Here is a 23,746-nt window from a genome sequence, read left to right on the forward strand (position 1 = left end):
GCGCAAATTTGGCACAGAACCTGAAAGCTTTTCTAGTCTCAGCAAAGTGAATTGGATTCCTGAAGTCTCATGCACACATTTTTTTTTCTTGCAGATTTAAATCTGCAGGATGTCAATTCTTTCAGCGTTTTTGCTGCAGATTTCCCCTGTACTAATGAATTTCAGGGGGGGGGGGGGAGCATCGACAATCCATGCAAAAAAAAGTATTAAAAAAAAGTAATCTATTTTAACCTGCGTTTTTTCCTGCCAACACCTCAGGGTTTGCAGCCGATGCATAGACCGGCCTGGAGTCTCCCGACCCAAACTCACCAGCTTCATAGGCATATACAACCCCTGGCAAAAATTAGGGAATCACCGGGCTCGGAGGATGTTCATTCAGTTGTTTAGTTGTGTGCCATGTCTGTGATCTGCTTTTTTATCGGTCGACCATGACAGCACCACGAGAGAGGGGATCCGCCCACCAAGGACAGGAAACCTACAGGCTTAAAAGGGGGCGGCCCTCCCTCTCGCCTCAGTTTGGTTTCCTGTCCTTGATGGAGGGAACCTATTGCAGGCTCGTGGAAGATCTGGATGGCGACGGCTGTCGAGCAGCGCCCCTATCTGGGATCTGCAGCTCCAGCTTTCTGCCTATGCAAGTGCACCCTTATCTGGGAGAGGCACAGCATGTTTTTGCACCGGATATGCAGGGGAGCTGCGCCCCTATCTGGAGTGGCAGCCCTTTTATCTGCTTCAGCCAGATTGCGCTTTCTGTAGAGCAGTCTGCCCTTGGTTGGGATCCAGATTGCAGTGGGACTGCGCCCCTATCTGGGGTGGCAAGCCCACCATTGCCCTGGAGATGCGAGTTGCATGGGGTGTTGTCCCCATCGACACCTGGCGGAGGTCGGCGCGCCGGGTCTGAGGCCGTCTACGAACCTCCGCCCCGACCAAGAGTGGGCCGCGTTGAGAGGTAGCAGGCCATCGCTATGGGCAGGACCTACCTGGGAGCGCCGGCGGTGTATGAGGCATCCTTGCGCGGGCACGCACTTCCGTCCTCCTGTAAGTCGCAGCCTGATGACGTCACCCTGCCTCGAGGACATTATGTGACCGGAAGTCGGGTTACCGGCATCTGTTTGTTAGTGCGGTATTAACCGCGATGCATGCGTCCCTGAAAAGGAGGAGAAAAATAAAAAAAAAAGGTTCACAGCTCCATTTCCATGCATAAGTGGAGAAGCTGCTGTGGAACTGCGCCCCTGTCTGGGATCAGCAGCTCCAGCTCTGCACATCAATGGGAGCACCTGTTGAGCTGCGCCCCTGCCTGGGGGCAGCAGCTCCAGCTTTGATCGGCGCACTATTGGAGACGCCCCTGCCTGGGATTTACCACCCCAGTATTGCTCAGGCATGGACTGAGGGAGAGGAACAGGCCTGTGACTTATTCCTGCCTCCGAATCCGTACAGCTGGTGGTGAGTGATCTTCGCGAATGTTTACCTTGTTTATGGGGCCCTTTCCTTGTTATGGTTACTAGGAAAGGCTGAAGGATGTTAGCGCAAAACTCAATGGATGTGTGTGCGCTCTGTAAGACCCCATCTGGGCCAAGGGCATCGTGCTTTAAAATTGGTTTCACGATTGAAGCTGGACCTTAGACCTCTAGGCTAAAGTTAGCCACATGTCTGGGCCGCCAGAGCCTCATGATTGGCCTTCAGAATTTACCACAAAAATGAGCCTCAGTCTGCTCAGTAAATGTTAAAGTAACACTCAGAGGTTTTACTGTTGTCCTCCAGTCTGTTTACTCCATCCATAGGACGGCACATGGTGTTAATACAGCACATGGTCTCTGTGAAGGTCTGCTGTCCAGCTGCGTCTCATCAGTTGGCTCCTTCGGGTGGGGCTAGTCTGACAATTGAGATTTACCACCCAAAGGAAGGGTTTATCCTTCATTCAGATGGATTACTCTTTTAAATATAAATCTGAGCGCAGTGCCTTATAAAGCCTCTTTGCGCTTCACAAAGAGCACATCATAGCTCTTTATATCACATCATAGTGCCTCTTGCCACATCTTAATGCCTCATGGCACATTATAGTGCCTCGCCTCATGGCACATCATAGTGCATCATAGCATAGCGCTTAATAGCAAATCATAGTGCCTCACCTCATGGCACATCATAGTGCCTCATTGCACATCATAGTGCATCATGGCATAGCGCTTTATAGCACATCATAGTGCCTCACAGCGCCTCATGGCACATCATAGTGCCTCATGGCATAGCGCTTTATCGCACGTCATAGTGCCTCATGGCACATCATAGTGCCTCATCGCATAGCGCTTTATAGCACATCATAGTGCATCATAGCATAGCGCTTAATAGCAAATCATAGTGCCTCACCTCATGGCACATCATAGTGCCTCATTGCACATCATAGTGCATCATGGCATAGCGCTTTATAGCACATCATAGTGCCTCACAGCGCCTCATGGCACATTATAGTGCCTCATAGCATAGCTCCTCATGGCACATCATAGTGCATTATAGCATAGCGCTTTATAGCACATCATAGTGCATCGTAGCATGGTGCCTCTTGGCGCATCGTAGCATGGTGCCTCAAAGCACATCATAGTGCCGTATAGCGTCTCATAGTGCTTTATAGTGCATCATGGCATAGTGCCGCATAGCGCTTCACAGTGCCGCATAACGCATGTTAGTGTCTCAAAGCACATCATAGTGCCGTATAGCGTCTCATAGCACTTTATAGTGCCTCATGGCATAGTGCCTCATAGCGCTTCACAGTGCCTCATGACATAGTGCCTCATAGCGCTTCACAGTGCCTCATGGCATAGTGCCTCATAGCGCTTCACAGTGCCTCATGGCATAGTGCCTCATAGCGCTTCATAGTGCCTCATGCCATAGTGCCTCATAGCGCTTCATAGTGCCTCATGCCATAGTGCCTCATAGCGCTTCATAGTGCCTCATGCCATAGTGCCTCATAGCGCTTCATAGTGCCTCATGGCATAGTGCCTCATAGCGCTTCATAATGCCTCATGGCATAGTGCCTCATAGCGCTTCATAGTGTCTCATGGCATAGTGTCTCATGGCATAGTGTCTCATGGCATAGTGTCTCATGGCATAGTGTCTCATGGCATAGTGCCTCATGGCATAGTGCCTCATAGCGCTTTATAGTGCCTCATGGCATAGTGCCTCATAGCGCTTTATAGTGCCTCATGGCATAGTGCCTCATAGCGCTTTATAGTGCCTCATGGCATAGTGCCTCATAGCGCTTTATAGTGCCTCATGGCATAGTGCCTCATGGCATAGTGCCTCATAGCGCTTTATAGCGCCTCATGGCATAGTGCCTCATGGCATAGTGCCTCATGGCATAGTGTCTCATGGCATAGTGTCTCATGGCTCTTTATAGTGCCTTTATAGTGCCTCATGGCGCTTTATAGTGCCTCATGGCGCTTTATAGTGCCTCATGGCATAGTGCCTCATGGCGCTTTATAGTGCCTCATGGCATAGTGCCTCATGGCGCTTTATAGTGCCTCATGGCATAGTGCCTCATGGCGCTTTATAGTGCCTCAAGGGTCCTTAAAAATGATTTCAGGGACCTAGGTAGGAAGCTTAGGGCAAGGACCTCCAAGGTAGTTTTCTCAGAAATACTACCAATCCCGCGAGCCACACAGGAGCGCCAACGGGAAGTTAGGGAGGTGAATAAGTGGCTAAAGAGTTGGTGCAAGGCAGAAGGGTTTGGGTTCATGGAGAACTGGGCCGACTTCGCGGTCGGCTACAGGCTCTACCGTAGGGACGGGCTGCACCTCAATGGGGAGGGTGCAGCGGTGCTGGGGAAGAAGATGGCTAATAGGTTGGAGGAGTTTTTAAACTAGAGACGGGGGGGGGGGGGAGGAAACCAAGGAAATAGGTGGAATGTGAGGCAAGCAAGGAGGAAGGGGAGAAGTGAATATAATGAGGGTGGAGAGGGGGGTGGGGATAGTACAGTTAGATCGTTAGAGAAGAATAGGATGCTAAATAACCCCAAAGTTTTATCTTGCATGCTGACCAACGCAAGAAGCCTGACCAATAAGGCGGATGAGCTGCAGGCGCTTATATCGGAGGAGAGGTATGACATCGTAGGTATAACAGAGACTTGGCTAGACGATAGCTACGACTGGGCGGTAAATTTATTAGATTATAGTTTATTTAGAAGGGACCGGAAACAGGGGAAAGGCGGAGGAGTCTGCTTATATGTAAAGTCATGTCTAAAACCCAGACTAAGGGAAGATATAGAAGAGGGGGTCGAGTCCATGTGGGTAGAGATAGAGGGAACTAAAAATAATAATAAAATATTACTGGGGGTCTGCTATAAGCCACCAAATATAACAGAGGAGAATGAGAATCTGCTATTAGGACAAATAGACAAAGTAGCAAAACATAATGAAGTGATTGTAATGGGGGATTTCAACTACCCGGATATTGACTGGGAAACAGAAACCTGTAGATCTCAGAAAGGAAAAAGGTTCTTGACAAATATTAAGGATAATTATCTCTCCCAACTAGTGCAGGAACCAACGAGAGGGAAGGCCGTGTTGGACTTAATATTGACTAATAGGCCTGATAGAATAACTGAGGTACAGATAGGGGGGCACCTAGGTAATAGCGACCATAATATTATCGACTTCAAAATGCCCTTCAGTAGGGTTATCAATAAGGGAACAACAAAAACATTAAACTTTAGGAGGGCGAAGTTTGATCAGCTGAAAGAAAGCCTTCAACTTATTGACTGGGACAAAGTTCTTTAATCAAAGGAATACGAATAGTAAATGGGAAACCTTCAAAAGAATTCTGAATACTCAGTGCGAGAGGTATATACCGTATGGGAATAAAAGGGCCAGAAATAAGAGGAAACCAATATGGTTGAACAAGAACGTAAAAGGGGCATTAAATAGCAAAAAAGAGGCATTCAAGAGATTAAAACAGGAAAACAGTAAGGAGGCACTAATGTGTTACAAGGAAAAAACGAGAACCTGTAAAAAACAAATAAAAATAGCGAAGGAGGAAACAGAGAAGTATTGCTAGGGAAAGTAGATCAAATCCCAAACTGTTCTTTACGTATATAAATAGTAAAAGGATTAAATCGGATAATATTGGACCGATAAAAAGTGAGGAAGGCAAAATCATAGAGAAAGATGAGGATAAAGCTAATCTATTAAATAATTTTTTTTCGACAACTTTCACAAAGGAAATCGAACTAACAGGAGAAATGAGAAGTGACAAACTTAATCCTCCACTAAGTATGACTAATCTAACCCAAGCTGGGGTACAGAAACGCCTCAGTAACATTAAAATAAACAAATCACCAGGACCTGATGGCATACACCCACGGGTACTAAGGGAACTAAGTAATGTGATAGACAGACCGTTATATCTTATATTTAAGGACTCTGTTGAGACTGGGTCTGTGCCACTTGATTGGCGACAGGCGAATGTAGTGCCAATATTCAAAAAGGGAGCGAAAAGTGACGCCGGAAACTATCGGCCGGTGAGTCTGACGTCCGTTGTGGGCAAAATTTTTGAAAGCTTCATTAAAGAGGCAATTACGGAGCATCTTGATGCTAATAATCTTTTAATCCCGAACCAACATGGATTCATGAGGAATCGCTCCTGCCAAACAAACCTGATTGACTTCTACGAGGAGGTTAGCTCTCGAGTAGATCAGGGGGAACCAGTGGATGTCGTGTATCTCGACTTCTCAAAAGCGTTCGATAGCGTGCCACATAATAGGTTGGTATACAAAATGAGAATGATGGGGCTGGGGGAAAATGTCTGCAAGTGGGTAGCTAACTGGCTAAAGGATAGAAGGCAGAGGGTGGTTATAAATGGAATATACTCAGATTGGGAAAGCGTCACTAGTGGGGTACCACAGGGGTCTGTACTAGGCCCAATGTTATTTAATATCTTTATTAACGACATAGTCAACGGGATAAATAGTAAAATATCAATATTTGCAGATGACACAAAGTTATGTAAAACAATTAATACAAAAGAGGACCGTGCAGACCTACAAAGGGATTTGGATAAGCTGGGTAGGTGGAGTATTAAATGGCAAATGAGGTTTAACGAGGAGAAATGTAAGGTCATACATATGGGAAGGAAAAATGGAAGTCACCAGTACTCACTGAATGGGAAATCATTGGGGAATTCAGAGATGGAGAAGGACTTGGGCATCTTGATTGATAGCAAACTAAATTGGAGTGCCCAAAGTCAGGCTGCTGCTGTAAGGGCAAACAGGGTAATGGGATGTATCAGAAGAGGTATAGCTGCAAAGGATGAGAACATTGTTCTTCCACTGTACAAAGCACTGGTCAGACCACACTTGGAATACTGTGCTCAGTTATGGGCCCCAATATATAGAAAGGATATAAATGAGCTTGAAAAGGTACAAAGGAGGGCAACAAAATTAATAAAGGGAATGGAAGGACTGCAATACCCAGATAGGTTGGCAAAACTAGAACTACTCAGCCTGGAAAAGAGAAGGTTGAGGGGGGACATAATAAATGTGTACAAATATGTTAGGGGACAGTATAGAGATCTTGCCCGGGATTTGTTCAAAAGGAGGGATATTACGGTAACAAGAGGGCATTCACTAAGACTGGAAGAGAAAAGGTTTCAGCACCAGCATAGGAAGGGGTTCTTTACGGTAAGAGCAGTGAGAATATGGAATTCACTGAGTGAGGAGACGGTAATGTCGGATTCACTACACCAGTTCAAGAGGGGACTGGATGCATTTCTAGATACCAGGCAGATTTCAGCATATACTTAAAAATAAAATAAAATAGTAGGTTGATACAGGGATTTATTCTGACTGCTGGTTTCAGAGTCGGGAGGGAATTTTTCCTCAGGTGAAGATTGGCCAAATCATTTGGGGTTTTTGCCCTCCTCTGGATCAACTTTAGCAATTACAGAACTAACAGGTCGAACTTGATGGACGCAAGTCTTTATTCGGCTGTACAAACTATGTTACTATAGTGCCTCATAGCGCTTTATAGTGCCTCATGGCATAGTGCCTCATAGCGCTTTATAGTGCCTCATGGCATAGTGCCTCATAGCGCTTTATAGTGCCTCATGGCATAGTGCCTCATAGCGCTTCATAGTGCCTCATGGCATAGTGCCTCATAGCGCTTCATAGCGCCTCATGGCATAGCGCCTCATGGCATAGTGCCTCATAGCGCCTCATGGCATAGTGCCTCATAGCGCCTCATGGCATAGTGCCTCATAGCGCCTCATGGCATAGTGCCTCATAGCGCCTCATGGCATAGTGCCTCATAGCGCCTCATGGCATAGTGCCTCATAGCGCCTCATGGCATAGTGCCTCATAGCGCCTCATGGCATAGTGCCTCATAGCGCCTCATGGCATAGTGCCTCATAGCGCCTCATGGCATAGTGCCTCATAGCGCCTCATGGCATAGTGCCTCATAGCGCCTCATGGCATAGTGCCTCATAGCGCCTCATGGCATAGTGCCTCATAGCGCCTCATGGCATAGTGCCTCATAGCGCCTCATGGCATAGTGCCTCATAGCGCCTCATGGCATAGTGCCTCATAGCGCCTCATGGCATAGTGCCTCATAGCGCCTCATGGCATAGTGCCTCATAGCGCCTCATGGCATAGTGCCTCATAGCGCCTCATGGCATAGTGCCTCATAGCGCCTCATGGCATAGTGCCTCATAGCGCCTCATGGCATAGTGCCTCATAGCGCCTCATGGCATAGTGCCTCATAGCGCCTCATGGCATAGTGCCTCATAGCGCCTCATGGCATAGTGCCTCATGGAATAGTGCCTCATAGGGCTTCATAGCGCCTCATGGCATAGTGCCTCATAGGGCTTCATAGTGCCTCATGGCATAGTGCCTCATAGGGCTTCATAGTGCCTCATGGCATAGTGCCTCATAGCGCCTCATAGCATATATTAGTCCCTTATGGTGCATTCATAGTGCCGTATAGTGCCTATTAGTACCTCATAGTGATTCAGTGCCTTTTAGTACCTAATGGGGCCTCATAGTATCTCTCAGTGCTTCAGGGTGCCCCTGTGCCTTGTAGTGCTTTTATAGGGTGTCTGTACCTCATAGTCCCTCTTTGTAAAGGTACTGGGGAAAAAAAAAAGACGAATTTGATTGAAATCTGGTGGCGGAGGGGTGGATCAAGGCATATTTTAACTGGCCAGGCACCACTGTTCAGGGCTTCCCAGCTTCATTCTCCCTATCATGGAGTTTGATAGTGAACAGCAGCAGCAGCTACTGCAGCAGCAAGTTGAGCAGCCGCCATCTCCACCATCTCAGCGGCAGTTTGGGGAGCCCCAAAAGGTGCATCGCCCGCGTGTCTCTGGTTATGCCCGGTCCTCAGGAAAACTAGGTTCGGCGTCTAAGTCCAGTCATCACGGCTCCAGCAGGATGGACGAATCTGCAGCCTCCAGGGATGATCCCCCGGCTGAGAAGGGTCCTTCCTCCAAATCGGTACCAGCCTTTTGAGCCACTTGGATTTCAGAAGGCCATGGTTCTAAGAAAGATCAGAGAGGACAAGGCGAGGGTCCTTCTGGTCGCCCCCTTTTGGCCCAGGAGGCCCTGGTTCTCATGCCTGAGGAACATGTCCATCTCCGATCCTTGGGTCCTACCAGAAATCCCGGATCTCCTCAGCCAGGGTCCGATACTCCATGCTCAAGCTCCTGGCCTCCACTTGACGGTGGGGAACTTGAGAGAGGTCCCTGTTAAAACGCAAAGGACTCTCCCGAGATCTAGTGACTACACTAATGCATAGTAGAAAACCTGTCACGTCCAGGATTTACGCTAGAACTTGGGAAAAAAAATTTTTAATCTTTCTCTGGTTCTACAGTTTGGTAGGGGAGCTCCAATTAGTAAAATTTTAGGATTTTTACAGAAGGGCCTCGAGATGGGGTTGGCGACAAGCACCCTTAAAGTCCAAGTCTCGGCCTTATGTGCTCTATATAACTGACTTGGCAGGGAATTACTGGATTTCTCTCTTTATCAGAGCTGTGTTGAGATCCAGACCAGTTATCAAAAGCAATTTAGTACCCTGAGATCTAAATTTAGTCCTAAAAGCATTAACCGGTGCACCTTTTGAACCAATAGAGTCGGCATCTCTTAAGTCCATCTCCCTTAAAACAGCGCTTCTAATAGCTCTAACATCAGCTAGAAGGGTTAGTGATATCCAGGCTATGTCTTCATCCCCACCTTTCACTCAAATCCTGGACGATAGAATAATTCTTAGAACAGACCCGGCATATCTCCCTAAAGTAGCTTCCCTTTTCCATAGACTCCAGGAAATAATACTTCCCTCGTTCTTTCCTAATCCAAGAAACCAAAAAGAAGCAGAGTTCCATTCCTTAGATGTTAGAAGATGTGTGATTAAGTACCTGTCGGTCACCCAGGCCTTCAGGAAAGATAGTTCCTTATTTATCTCCTTCCAAGGGCTGAGGAAGGGGCTTAAGGTTACTATATCCACCATAGCTAGGTGGATCAGGGAGGCTATTACTCTAGCCTATGTCTCCAGCGGTGAGGAAGCGCCACAGAGGTTGAAGGCTCACTCTACCCGAGCAGTGGCGACCTCATGGGCGGAGAAAACTGGTGTCTCGATGGAAGACATATGTAAGGCTGCTACCTGGTCTTCTCCATCTATCTTCTATAGGCACTATAGACTGGATTTGGGTGTTTCATCCATCCTCACAATTGGGAGAAGAGTGCTCCAGGCTGTGGTCCCTCCCTAGACTTTTTTCATCTCTGCAATTCTCTCGTGGTGCTGTCATGGTCGACCGATAGTCATAAGTTACTTACCGGTAACGGGATTTTTCGGAGACCATGACAGCACCCTTATATTCCCTCCCTTCACCATATGGGAGCACTCCTCATCTATTAATTACAACCTTTTCTCACTTAGTGGTGTTGTATAAAAATGTTATTTTTATGATTGTTTTGTTATGTCTACTAACCTGGCCGCCCCATTTTAAGCCTGTAAGTTTCCTGTCCTTGGTGGGCGGATCCCCTCTCTCGTGGTGCTGTCATGGTCTCCGAAAAATCCCGTTACCGGTAAGTAACTTATGACTTTCAACAACATTAAAGTCATTTCAAATGGCTACTTTAGGGCTTTAAGAAACACTAAAAGAAATCAAGATTAAAAATGTGGTACTCAGTAAGGGTAATTTTTTTCAGACCAAGCAGAGGGAAAAAATTATAGAATCACTCAATTCTGAGGAAAAAATTATGGAAAAACCCTGTAAATTTTCATTTCCAAAAATAACACCTGCATCAAATTAGATCTGATCGTTAGCCTGCATCTAAAAAGGAGTGATCACACCTTGGAGAGCTATTGCACCAAGTGGACTGACATGAATCATGGCTCCAACACGAGAGATGTCAATTGAAACAAGGAGAGGATTATCAAACTCTTAAAAGAAGGTAAATCATCATGCAATGTTGCAAAAGATGTTGGTTGTTCAGTCAGCTGTGTCTAAAATCTGGACCAAATACAAACAACATGGGAAGGTTGTTAAAGGCAAACATACTGGTGGACCAAGGAAGACATCAAAGCGTTAAGACCGGAAACTTAAAGCAATATGTCTCCAAAACAGGAAATGCACAACAAGACAAATGCAGAACAAATGGGAGGAAACTGGAGTCAATGTCTGTGACCGAACTGTAAGAAACCGCCTAAAGGAAATAGGATTTACATGCAGAAAAGCTAAACAAAAGCCATCATTAACACCTAAACAGAAAAAAACAAGGCTACAGTGGGATAAGGAAAAGCAATCGTGGACTGTGGATGACTGGATGAAAGTCATATTCAGTGATGAATCGCGAATCTGCATTAGGCAAGGTGATGATGCTGGAACTTTTGCTTGGCGCCATTCCAATGAGATTTATAAAGATGACTGCATGGAGAGAACATGCAAATTTTCACAGTCATTGATGATATGCGGCAGCATGTCAGGTAAAGGCACTGGGGACATGGCTGTCGTTACATCTTCAATAAATGCCCAAGTTTACATTGATGTTTTGGACAGTTTTCTTATGCCATCAATTGAAAGGATGCTTGGGGATGATGACATCATTTTTCAAGATGATAATGGATCCTGCCATAGAGCAAAAACTGTGAAAACATTCCTTGAAAGAAGACACATAAGGTCAATGACATGGCCTGCAAATAGTCCTGATCTCAATCCAATTGAAAATCTTTGGAAGTTGAAGAAAATGGTCCATGACAAGGCTCCAACCTGCAAAGCTGATCTGGCAACCGCAATCAGAGAAAGTTGGAGCCAGATTGTTGAAGAGTACTGTTTGTCACTCATTAAGTCCATGCCTCACCATGCCTCAGAGACTGCAAGCTGTTATTAAAGCCAGAGGTGGTACAGCAAAATACTAGTGATGTATTGGAGTGTTCTTTTGTGTTTTTGTTTTTCATGATTCCATAATTTTTTCCTCTGGTTGGTCTGAAAAAATTACCCTTACTGAGTTCCACATTTTTAATCTTTATTTCTTTTAGTGTTTCTTAAAGCCCTAAAGTTGCCATTTGAAATGACTTTAATGTTGTTGAAAAAAAGCAGATCACAGACATGGCACACAACTAAGCAACTGAATGAACATCCTCCGAGCCCGGTGATTCAATAATTTTTGCCAGGGGTTGTATGAGGCTTTTCATTTCCGGTCAGTCCATGCACACTCAAGTGCAAGAAATGCTACTGAAAGGTTGATACTTATTCCCGGGATCATTGCTCTCCTCTTAGCTTGGATTGTCTCATAACTTATTGCCTGATTTTGGTCAAACTTACACTTCATTTTTAGGAGTAGAATACTATTGTTGTGCTCCGGAGGTGATATATTTGCAGTGGAAACTGCAGCTACATTCGCACAATTTAGTGCAAATATATCTGGTGTGAACATAACCTCATATTGCATAAAAATATATAGATTTTTTTTTTTTTTCAGTTGACATTCTCAAGAAAATTGACATTCCATCAGTCTTTATTGGAGAGGAGTCTGCAAAGATCATGCAAGAACAATTTACTTGGGATAAAGGGTAAGGCTGCTCTAGTTCTTTGGCGGTAAACTTGGTGTGTCCTTGAAATATAGGGCTCTTCTATATGGAAAGTGTTCTTCACCCCAGTGTGTGTGTGTGTGTGTGTGTGTGTGTGTGTGTGTGTGTGTATTTAATTACCGTATTTTTTGGACTATAAGACTCATCAGACCATAAGACGCACCTAGGTTTTAGAAGAGGAAAATAGAAAAAAAAATAAGCAAAAACTGTGGTCATGATGCCCTGTTAAGGGGGAGGGGGGTCTGCTGCTGACACTGTTATAGGGGTAATATCCCCCATTCTGGTATATATGGCCCCTTCCTGTTATACATGGCCTGCACCCCCCATTCTGGAATTAATAGCCCCCTTCATCTTCCTGGTATGTATGGCCGTCCTCACACCCATCCTGGTATGTATGGCACTTTCATCCCTCTTCCTGGTATGTATGGCACTCTTCATCCCTGTATGTATGTATGGCCCCCTTCATCCCTGTATGTATGTATGGCCCCCTTCATGCCCATCGCACTGCACAGAAAAAAAATAAACAATTATACTCCCCTCCTCTCTCCTACAGCGCTTTGTGCCGGAATAGTCACTGCTCCCCATGCCGGGACTGCTTCCGTGGGGAGCAGTGACCATTCATTCTCCCTAAAGCTATGTGCCCACGTTGCGGAAATGAAGCAGAAAATTTCTGCTTCATTTCCGCATGTCCTCTCCCGGAAAAATGCATGTGGAATTCCGCAAGCGTTTATCGCGCGTTTTTCACACGTTTTCGACATGCGGAATTGCCTTGCGTTTTTTATTGCATTGTATAAGGCAATTCCGCTTGCGGAAACGCAAAATTAATGAACATGCTGCGGATTTATAAACACTGCGGAAAAATCCGCAGCATGGGCATAGAACTTGCGGATTCTCATTGGGGACCATGGGATGCGGATTACCAAGCGTTTTACAAGCGTTTCCGCTGCAGAAAATCCGCAGCAAAAACGCTTGTAATCCGCAACGTGGGCACGCAGCCTAATAGCGCGCACATTGTAGCCACAGCGGGGCTCCTGCTGCACTTGGCTGTCAGCGTGCCCGCTATTAAAGTCCATGAATATTCACTTCTCCCATAGGCGTGGGGAGCAGTGAATATTCAAATTTTGGAGGAAAGTGCGTCTTGTCCAAAAAATACGGTAATTAATGTTTAATTGTCAGGCTGTGTGCCCACGTAGCATTTTTCAAGCGTATATGCTGCGGAATTTCCACAGCGTAAACGCTTGAAAAACGCATGTATATCCGCACCCCATGGTCCCCAATGGGATTTCGCAAGTTCTATGCACATGCTGCGGATTTTTCCGCAGCGTTTATGCCGCGTTCAAAAATCCGCAGCATGTCATTTAATTTTGCGTTTCCGCAAGCAGAATTGCCTTTGTCCAATGCATAAAAAACGCAAGGCAATTCCGCATGTGGAAAACGTGTGATAAATGCGCGATAAACGCGTGCGGAATTCCGCATGCGTTTTTCCGGGAGAGGACTTGCATTTATGCAGCAGAAATTTTCTGCTTCATAAATGCAACGTGGGCACATAGCCTCAAGAAATATACGTGTCTGTGTGTGAGATAGATAGATAGATAGATAGATAGATAGATAGATAGATAGATAGATAGATATATTTATCTTTATTATATCTCTTGGCAATTTAGCAATTCAAAATCAAGACGAGAACACAGATGTGAAATATATATAAAAATTTTTTGTAATTTAGCCTGCAATCATTTATTTTTAATTTACATCTCCATCCAAAAAACACTTTGACTGTAGTGTTAGATAAGATAAGGAGATGTACTCCTGAAGAAACTACATGGTGAATGTTTGTAAGCCCAGGCTCACACTAGCGTCGGAGCCGCCATTGTCCATCATAGGACAGACCCATTTGTTGTAGGAGTTCCCTTTTGCTATTCCTGTAATGGAACAGAAAGAGAGAACGCCTTACCAGGGCTGTGGAGTCGGTAACCAAACCTCCGACTCCTCAATTTCTATGACTCCGACTCCCTCGTACATGGCTCATGTTTAAGTGATAAATTTACTGTCGCACAGATTCATCTCAGCTAAAAGCCTAGACCCTTAGATCAGGAATAGGACAGACATTTATAGGACATTTCATAACTTTCCCAAATTCTTATCAAAAAATATTCCCCACAAACTGCATTGAATTACTGTATCCAATTTATTATATATTTTAGAAGTTGGTCCATTTTATACTGACTCCACCAAACTGGGCACCGACTCTACGACTCCGACTCCACAGCCCTGCTCCTAACCCTAGTGTGACCTCAGCCCAATGTACTCGGTTCACATTCAGAATAGAGTATGTCTATTGCTTTACTATTCATATTTATACTTGTTTGATTGACTTTTATTTTTGCATAGTGCATACATTGAGCTAATGCCTGATGGAAACCTGCCCTTGGAATACTACCTGATACCATTTCTAATCATTGTTGGGATTTGTTTGGTGCTAATTGTCATTTTTATGGTACGTAGCACGATTATTGTTTTTTATTGTTCAAGAAGGCTACTTACAGTTCTGTATTAGAGCTTATAAATATTCATCCTCCATTCATCTTGTGAGAGGTCCTAATGCAACAAGCCACACCACAATTGTATTTTAAGGCAATGTGCAGTATTTCTAGGCGGGTGAAATCAATGAGGTTTTCAAGTGGAAACAGTTTCTGAAAATGCCAAGGTTTATAAAAAATAAATTCAATAAATAAATAATATATACATCAATACAATATATATATTTTTTTTTTTAAGTAGACTTAATGCTCTTTTATTTATTCCACGATTTATATTTTAGTTCTTTCAATATATTAATTTTTTTTTTCTGTCCTTCTGCATTACATGAATGTCGTTAGTGTGTTAAAGCCTCTTTATTTGATTCCCACACCGGTTTCTCATCTGTTCATGCACAATGGGGCGTCACACTATATATATTATATAATATAATATTTCTATATTATGTAAACCCCCATCCCCCTGTACCTGCCCCTATCTGTAGTTTTTTGTTAATTTTAAATTTTTAAAAAAATGGATTCAGTTCAAACCAGAAACACGTAATAAAGCTACCTCCCATCACCTACAGCTGCGGGGTCATCTCTAAACACCCTTCCTCCACCCTATGTCCAAACCTTTTTTGGAGCATTTTTGTAAGCTTTTTTGGGGGGGGGGCGGAGAGTAAGTTCTTTCCCATTGACTATTAAGTATTGAGGGTCTTCCATGCTGTTTTTGGAGCGGACAAGATGTATACTTTACAATTAGAAATAAAATAGGTCATGAACTGCATTGACACATATATATAAACAGCTATAATTGTATATGGTATACAGTACACAGCATAAAGCATACAAACGTTAAAAATACACTACCATGTACAAAATGTAAAGATTTTAAAAAAAATTTGTTATGTACACATGGATTAGTTTATAGATATATAGGGTAGGAACTTGTGGAGAGAACAGATATTAGAAAAGGTAAAATAAAATTGACACCGTGCAAGTGAAAATAGATGGCACAATCTCCACCTGAAAAAACTACCATTTCCGATTAGAAAATGTTTATAATCTTCTAGTTGGATATTAATTTTTTTTTTTATTAATTTGGCATAGAATGGATTTAGTAGTCATTAGAACATCCTACATTTTATGTATCTGCACGACTTTCTACAAACCTAGATCACAAAATTTGTGCAAGATCGACACCGAGCTAGACGGAACAGACTGCGCAAAGACCAGCTGAAAAAACTACCCATTCATAAATTTAAGAAAGGTAAGAGAATGAGACACGAGCAGTGGAAGAGCATTTCAGGTAAATGGAGAAAGTCCATTATTTTATTAAATTCATGTCCCCCTTTTTTGTCTTATTGAAGCATTTTATTTGATTTGCCATCAGTCACTCTGAAAAGTAGACTTTTATATCTGCTTCAGCAGTGATAACTTGTCCTTGACGAGTCTGAATTAGAGAGAAAGAACTATAATATATTATTATTACATTCTAGTATTTGTTCACTAGCTTGTCTTCTGCACAAGGACGCAGTGGGAGTCTTGGCCTAAAATGACTGGTACGCGTAAGGTTGTGTAGATTTAGCATAGCCTTGACATCTAGAGAGATATGCAAAGGAGCAGCCGTGTCTCCTTGTACGGTAAAGTTGCTGTAAGATTTCCAAATGCTGAACAGCTTAAAGATGTGTAAATATTTACATGCTGCAAGAATTTGCTTCAACATCTGTAATAAATCAGGGCCGTATGGAGGAAAGCGGACGTAGTCCTGTGCAGGAGTCTAGATTTAGCCCTTTGACTTTTACCATGGATTACTTTACAGGTATTTTATGGCATTGTGCACTTATTTCCCATTTTGTTTAATGCTGTATGATTCTGCCTTCAATTACAGGTGATGAATATGATGTGTGCGCAGTCTGCCTGGATGAGTACGAGGAAGGAGATAAGCTGCGAGTATTGCCATGTTCACATGGTAAGAAAATTGGAACTGGACTCTAAATAGCCTGATGAGCTGCACTATATAGACCCAGTATTGGGACACCACATATTACACCTATAAGATATGTATGTATTATATTGTATTGCTCCTTCATCTAGGATAGGATTTGTGAGGTCCACTGATGGATGAAAGGACCACACACAATCTCCATTCTAGTTCAGGGCTCAATCAAGTGCTTTCCACCAAACAATCCTGTCTTTTATGGATCTTGCTTTATGTACTTTGGGAACAGTCATTCTGGGACAGAAAAGGGCCTTCCCTAAACTGTTCACACAAATTTTGAAGCATACAATTATCCAAAATGTTTTGCTATGCTGAAGCATTGAGATTTCTCTTCACTGGAACTAAGGAAACCCCTGAAAAACCACTTTCTAGCATTATCCCTCCTCAACAAAACTTTACATTTGGTACAGTTCAGCCAGGCAGGTAACGTTCTACTGCTTGCTTGGCATTGTGCTTGGTGATGTAAGGCTTGCGTGCAGCTTTTTGGCCATGGAAACCCATACCATGATGCTCCCGGTGCACAGATTTTGTGCTGATGTTAATTCCAGAGGCGGTTTGGACTCTGCAGTCATGGAGTCAGCAGAGCGTTGCTGACTTTTTTATGCACCTGAGCACTCTGTGACCCCAATCTGTGACGTTGCGTGGTCTCTACTACATGGCTGATATGAGTTGATGTAATTCCTAAGCGCTTCCACTATTTAATACCACCTAGTCAATTCTGAAATATATAGGAGGCAAGAAATATTATGACTGGAGTTTTTACTATTGTGGCATCTGATTACAGAACTGCAAACAAATTCAGTGAGTTCTGTAGAATGAGTCTTTTTCACAAATGCTAGTAAAGCCTGACTGCATGGCGAGGGGCTGCATCTTATACACCTGTGGCTAGTGGGACTGCATTATTGGATTACGAGGTGGCTCAATACTTTGGTCTATAGAGGTTTTATATAATGCATGTTTAAATAAACAGACTTTAATATTTATGTATCCTCCTTCATTCAGATATAAGATGTAAAGTAACATCTATACTTCCAATAGTAATGCTGAATCCTGTGTGGGGGAAGGTGGATGTCTATGGCTGGATTACAAATATACATGCCTACAGAGTTGAAGGGAATTTGTCACCTTGGAAAACACTATTTGCCTGCAGATATTGGGTTAATGCTGCATGGTTTCCTTACTGAAAGTGCTGCTATCGGGAGAAAATGAACTAGTTCCCGGGAGCTGCCAGCTCTCAGACATGGGGGCATGCATGGAGGGCCTAGAGCCAACGCTCACGATATTGTGCCCAGCAACATGACAGCCGGCACTGCACAGATGTGCTGCCGGGCGAGCTGTCAGTTAAGGTTCCAGTTCACAGTATAGTGAGCGGTGACTCTAACCGCTCCAGCAAACCTTTATGACTGGCATCCGGTATCTGCACATCCAGTAAGGCGGCCATGCACAATTGTAACGCAATGTATATGTAGCTTAGTCCTATATCTGCAGGCATATAGCATTTTTAGTAATGCTGTACACTAACCCGGCAGTGTATTTAGCAGTGTCTGAACAGAATTGGTCGATACTTCCATAAAAGTCTGACGTTTAAATTACTGCAGTAAAAAGAAACCCCAAAGCAGCGGTGGAATTGCTGTTTATTGCTCTATTTTTGTTTTTTGCCTGTTTTGCTTGTTTCTTTAATTCCACCCTACAAAGTTTTCCTCTTGGAAAATGAAAAAATTTGGAAATGACTGCTGAGGGGAAGGTGTTCTCAATTGAGATTCTGATGAACAAGAAAACCTGTTGTGTCTACAATTCAGTGGGTTGTTAGCCGTTCCATACGGTGAAGCATAGACTTGTATCTTTGTACATTTCTGACTTAGATTTTACAGAGAGGCAGGGAAGTGATGGAAATGTTCAATAACGCATTTATAGAAAAAAGGATGCAAGTCTATTAAGCAGTAGAGTAGTAGAAAAAAAATCAAACTAATCCAATTAAGCTATTAAAGAACTGTGTCCAATAAAATTGGGTAGCAAATTGTAAGTAAATGGAGAATTAGATGGAAATGGGTAAGTTACTTGCAAAACGCTTATGTTAACATAAGGCACCTAATAAAGCAGAACGTCTTTAAAGAAATTATTTGTTTTAATCGGTTGTCTTTATTTCAGTCCTTGCAGCAGCAGGAAAATGTGTTCCTCCTCCTGCCCTGCAGGCAAAGTACGAAGTCCTTAGACATAAATTCTTCATTATTTGCACGCTCTCGTTTTCTGTGGCCCAGAACCAGATAAGTGGTGGATAATAAGAAACCAAGGAAAAATACATTCTTCCAAGAAGATAAAGTGTAATTTAATTTTTATAAACTGGAGTTATGCCAGTTTTAGCAAATAAATAAGACCATGTCATTATTCTAAACTTTCCCTTGGTAGGAAATTAATCCTCATAAATATGAAGTTCCTGAATCATTGAATATTATACAGAGAATTCAAAATTGTCAATAAAATCAACAAACTAATGACAGTCTTAAGTAACCTTGATTTAACAACTACATGCTACCTCATTCCCATACATGAAGATTACATTTAAAGGAAACCTGTCACATGAAAAAGCCATTATTAATCTGCAGATATGGGGCTAATATCCAGGTTAATAGAGTTCTGAACCTGCCTGGCACCTGCACTGAGTCCCACTGTCGGGAGGAAATTAACTTTATTCCTTGAAGACTGTGAGCCCTCGCGGGCAGGGTCCTCTCTCCTCCTGTACCAGTCGCCGTCATGTTTTTGTTCAAGATTATTGTAATTGTTTTTGTATGTATACCCCTTTTCCACATGTAAAGCACCATGGAGTAAATGGCGCTATAATAATAATTCCTCCCGGTAGCTTTCGGGTTTCAGTCATAGGGGTTGTGCTGGCACGGGTTCAGTCACCGTTCTGTGTATAGAGTGATGGCTGTAACCCGCCCCTGGCACTGATGAACAGCTAACTCTAATGCTGATCCTGCTGTCAGTCAGTGCCAGGGGTGCGGTTACAGCCGCCACTCTATACACAGAACGGTGACTGAACCCGCACCAGCGCCACTACCTTGACTGAAATCTGAATGCTGCTGGGATGGGGGAGGGGAGTTAATTTCCTGCCACCAGCAGGGCACTGAGTTAGTGCCGGCGCCGAGCAGGTTCAGAACGTGATTAACCTGCAGGTTAATAGCGTTTTTTTACATGACAGGTTCCATCTAAAGGGAATCTGTCAGCAGGATCTCACACCCCAAACTATTTATACATTATGTGCATGTAGCGCTTTCAAAGACAAGTCCAGCAATACCTTTACATGGCCAGTCTGTTCCTCCATTACTGAGAAATCAGTGTTTGAATTGATGTGTAATTTGGTGATAAAATCATTCTGAAACTGAACCCCACTCTTCCCCTTAAGGTGGCATAAAAATGTTCATACATCTGAAGTAATACTGCTTCCATTATTTTGGTAAATTCTATATACTGATTTACTACTAATTTGATATCGCCTTATGTGCCTTTTGAGGGTGGATGACACTGCGTTAGATCCTCTCTGTAACTGGTTTCCATGGGTTTTTCACGACTGCGTGTGTCCTTCCCGCAACTTTGTACAATTATGTTAAAGGTTATGTTTGTATAATCCCATCTGAATCCCCATGTTTCACTCCAGTAAAATAAAACGCTTATACTCCCCTCCAGTGCACACCCCGTTTTAGTTGTATTGGCACTGACTCTCTCGAGGCTTGCATGACATGATCATGTGAGCCCAATCAGCGCTTTTTTCAGTCTCCTACGGACCTAATTGATATTCGGTGGAAGTGAGAGAGCAACTAGTGTGCTGACTTCCTTCAGGTATCAATTATATTTGTAGGAGAGGAGAGTGAAGCCAGCATTTAATTGGCTGCAATGATCGTGTGACATAACAATGTCAAGCAATGCCCAGGAGAGCCAGTGCCAACACTGCTGGAATGGTGCCAAAGTGGAGGTGAGGCATAAGTGTTATTTTACTGGAGACGGGGACAGAGGGATTCAGAAGGGTTGTCCAAGTAGTCAACCCCCCCTTTCATGGTTTTTTTTTTTTTGCTTTTGTCCAATATTTAGAAATGTTGGTGGGATATTGAGAGAAGAGCTCTTTTAATTTTCAATTACTGTCACTGTAAAGGTCAAAGGGGTTTTCTCAATATCCTAAATACATTCCTCAACATTGAAATTACAACACCAAGACGGAAAAGTTGTGGAATTTTTTGGAAATCAAGGGATGGATTGACATGTTACTGATGTGCAAACGATTTAGAAATAGAAACATGTTTTTAAATCTCTTTATTATTATGAGCGCTACATGTAGAACTCCCCTCACGTACACTCCTTGGCGTGATATCAATGAGGTTATCAATGGTGGTCTAAGTAATGTTCTGCTACGCTGAATGCATTTGGACACATATCATCAAGATCTGCTGTTGGCAGCTCCCTCTGCTATTGCTGACCAAAGACGTCCCAGATGCGTTTGGTGCGAGACAAGTCCTTAGACACTGTAGGCTATACAGCCTGCTCACTGTAGAACAAGCAATATGCGACCTGGCATTGTTGTGTTGAATAAAATGGATCCTGGGGCACTTAAAAGAATTTGTTAAACCAATAATCTGAACATAGATAATATTATATACAGAGTGAGAGGCCATGTGCTTGAGGAATAATCATCTAAGCGGAAACAACTCCACAATGCCTATAAATCCTAAAAAAAAATAGTCCAAAACCCTTTTAAGAGGGCCTACATCCTAATTATTACCAATCTGCCATCTGAAGGAGACCTATTTTTAACAGGTTCTACATGATGATATAAGTATGTTATGCCTTTTTTCAGATTGAAGTACTGGGTTAATTTAAATTAGTGTTATATTATACACATTGCTGTTTTTTTTGTGATTTTCTTTTCTAAAGTACACATGGTTCTTTTGTGCGTTTTACTGATAGAATTCCCTAATGAAATATATGGAGAGTGCCTAAAATATGAAAGCATCAGTATTTTACCAATACTTGATCTGTTTTTGCCCAATTAAAAAATAACAGCAATGAATATAATAACTGATATGTTTTTTCCCAAGACACATTTTAAAGTGGAATCGCAGTTTCAGGTGACTACTCAGAATAAGCTATGGTGTGTACACGTGAGGAATAACATTTTCTGGACATTATTTTGACGGCTGTACTTTCTAGCAGTCTCCCTTTGTGTATGCTCTACCTCTTTATCTAGCTAGATTATCCACTTCTTCATAGACTTCTGTAGGCAGCGGCTGTAATTTACTCCCTCTCTATATTCCAAAACTTCTCTTAGTTAGTACTGTTGATTTTTTATTTCAATTGTATATATTTTTGGGCTAAATATAAATTTGTGATACAAATCTGCTTTATTTGGACAGATATCTAATATTTTTTCTCTTTTCAGCCTATCACTGCAAGTGTGTGGATCCATGGTTAACCAAAACAAAGAAAACCTGCCCTGTCTGCAAGCAAAAGGTTGTCCCATCCCAAGGAGATTCTGAGTCTGATTCAGACAGTAGCCAAGAAGATAATGATGTATCCGAAAACACACCACTACTGCGACCTGTGCCATCTGCCAGCACCCAGTCATTTGGGGCAATATCGGAATCACACTCTCAGCAGAGCATAGTAGAGTCGTCTGAAGAAGATGACGACGATGACTATGCAGATGATGACGCAGACGACAGTGACAGCAGTGATGAGGAGCACAATCCTGGAACTGTCGTGGTGCAGCTGCAGCAAAACCTGGATTCTCGAGAGAGAAATACTGTTTGATTAGTAACTGGCTTCACTTGGGAAAAGTGCTTGCTGTGTTTGCTCCTGTAATTTTTTTTTTCCATCCACAAGCATTGCTGCCTATTCTTAGGTCTTGAGGCTGCAGGCAAATTTAAGGAGAAATGTACAGAATATTTAATTAAGAGAAGCTGCTAGGTAATCAATGCTTTAGTACTCATACTGGACGATAGTGATAAGATATGGACACGACCAAACTATCTGCATGTGGATTTTTTAATTTTCTTCTCTGCACTGGAACTACTCATGGGCTCCTAAGCACAGACAGAGGGGCGGTATTTCAATGTATTCGCTTTGCTATGCACAATGGACATGCTCTCAAACGGCTGTGAGCTCGGTATGCAGAAGGCGGTATGTGACGAGCACAGCTCTCTGCGGCATGTGGCACAAAGTCAAGACATTTTCTAGGTAAATCGCGGGTTTACAATATAGATTGTTACCAATACAATAAATAGGTCAGACTTGTTTTAATTATTTATAATGCAGCCTAGTTGTTTGCTGCTACAGCAAAACATAGAAGTTAGTGCTTATAAAAAAAATTTACAATCTGTTAGGGAAAAAAAAAAATCTCTCTCCGGAAGAGAGTATATTTTATGGTTTTCAACTTTGTATAATTTCTCTGGATTTATGCACTTTGGGCAGAAGCTTATATTCATTAGCTTATCCACTGACTCAAGATTATATTAATGTAGAAAGTCAATATACTTGTGTAAAGTTATACATTTTTATATCACATGATGTAAAGTCTCAAAATAAAAGCTTGATTTCCCACCTGATCAGTTCTGGTTCACCTTCCTCCTCCTGGGCATGTACAGTGGGTGAAATAAGTATTGAACACGTCACCAATTTAAGTAAATGTATTCCCAAAGGTGCTGTTGACATGAAATTCTCACACCAGATGTTGGTAACAATCCCTCCAATCCACACAGGCTAAGAAATTTAAACCATAGGTGTCCATAAATTTTAAGTTGTGTAATAATGGGAAATGACACAAGGAAAAAGTATTGAACACGCTTACTGAAATTTAACTAATACTTTGTACAAAAGCCTTTGTTGTTGATGACAACAGCTTCAAGATGCCTCCTGTATGGAGAAACTAGTCACATGTATTGCTCAATTGTGATTTTGGCTCATTCTTCAACACACTCTTCAAACCCTGAAGGTCCTGTGGTCTCCTTCTATGAACTCTGAGCTTTAGTTCCTTCAATACAATTTCTATTGGATTCAGGTCAGGTGATTGCCTGGGCTATTCTAGCCGCTTTATTTTCTTTCTCTGAAGCCAATTGAGTTTTCTTGGCTGTGTGTTTGGGTCAATGTCTTTCTGAAATGTCAACTCTCATTTC

General features: G+C 42.8%; 1 protein-coding gene across 2 annotated transcripts in view; it reads left to right on the plus strand.

Moving 5' to 3' along the window:
* RNF13 (ring finger protein 13) overlaps positions 1–23,177 on the plus strand; it is a 66,097-nt gene extending 42,920 nt beyond the window's left edge. For both annotated transcript variants that reach the window (XM_073674703.1, XM_073674702.1), the window contains exons 6-10: positions 11,957–12,047; positions 14,457–14,562; positions 15,761–15,854; positions 16,476–16,556; positions 22,015–23,177. In XM_073674703.1, coding sequence (XP_073530804.1) covers positions 11,957–12,047; positions 14,457–14,562; positions 15,761–15,854; positions 16,476–16,556; positions 22,015–22,385 — 743 coding nt within the window. In that variant the 3' untranslated portion in view covers positions 22,386–23,177. The remainder of the gene's footprint in view (positions 1–11,956; positions 12,048–14,456; positions 14,563–15,760; positions 15,855–16,475; positions 16,557–22,014) is intronic.
* The last annotated feature ends 569 nt before the right edge of the window (positions 23,178–23,746 follow it).

The sequence above is a fragment of the Phyllobates terribilis genome, unplaced genomic scaffold (assembly GCF_046119375.1).
Source record: "Phyllobates terribilis strain yellow unplaced genomic scaffold, ASM4611937v1 Scaffold_3__8_contigs__length_932513732, whole genome shotgun sequence".
Lineage (NCBI taxonomy): Eukaryota > Metazoa > Chordata > Amphibia > Anura > Dendrobatidae > Phyllobates > Phyllobates terribilis.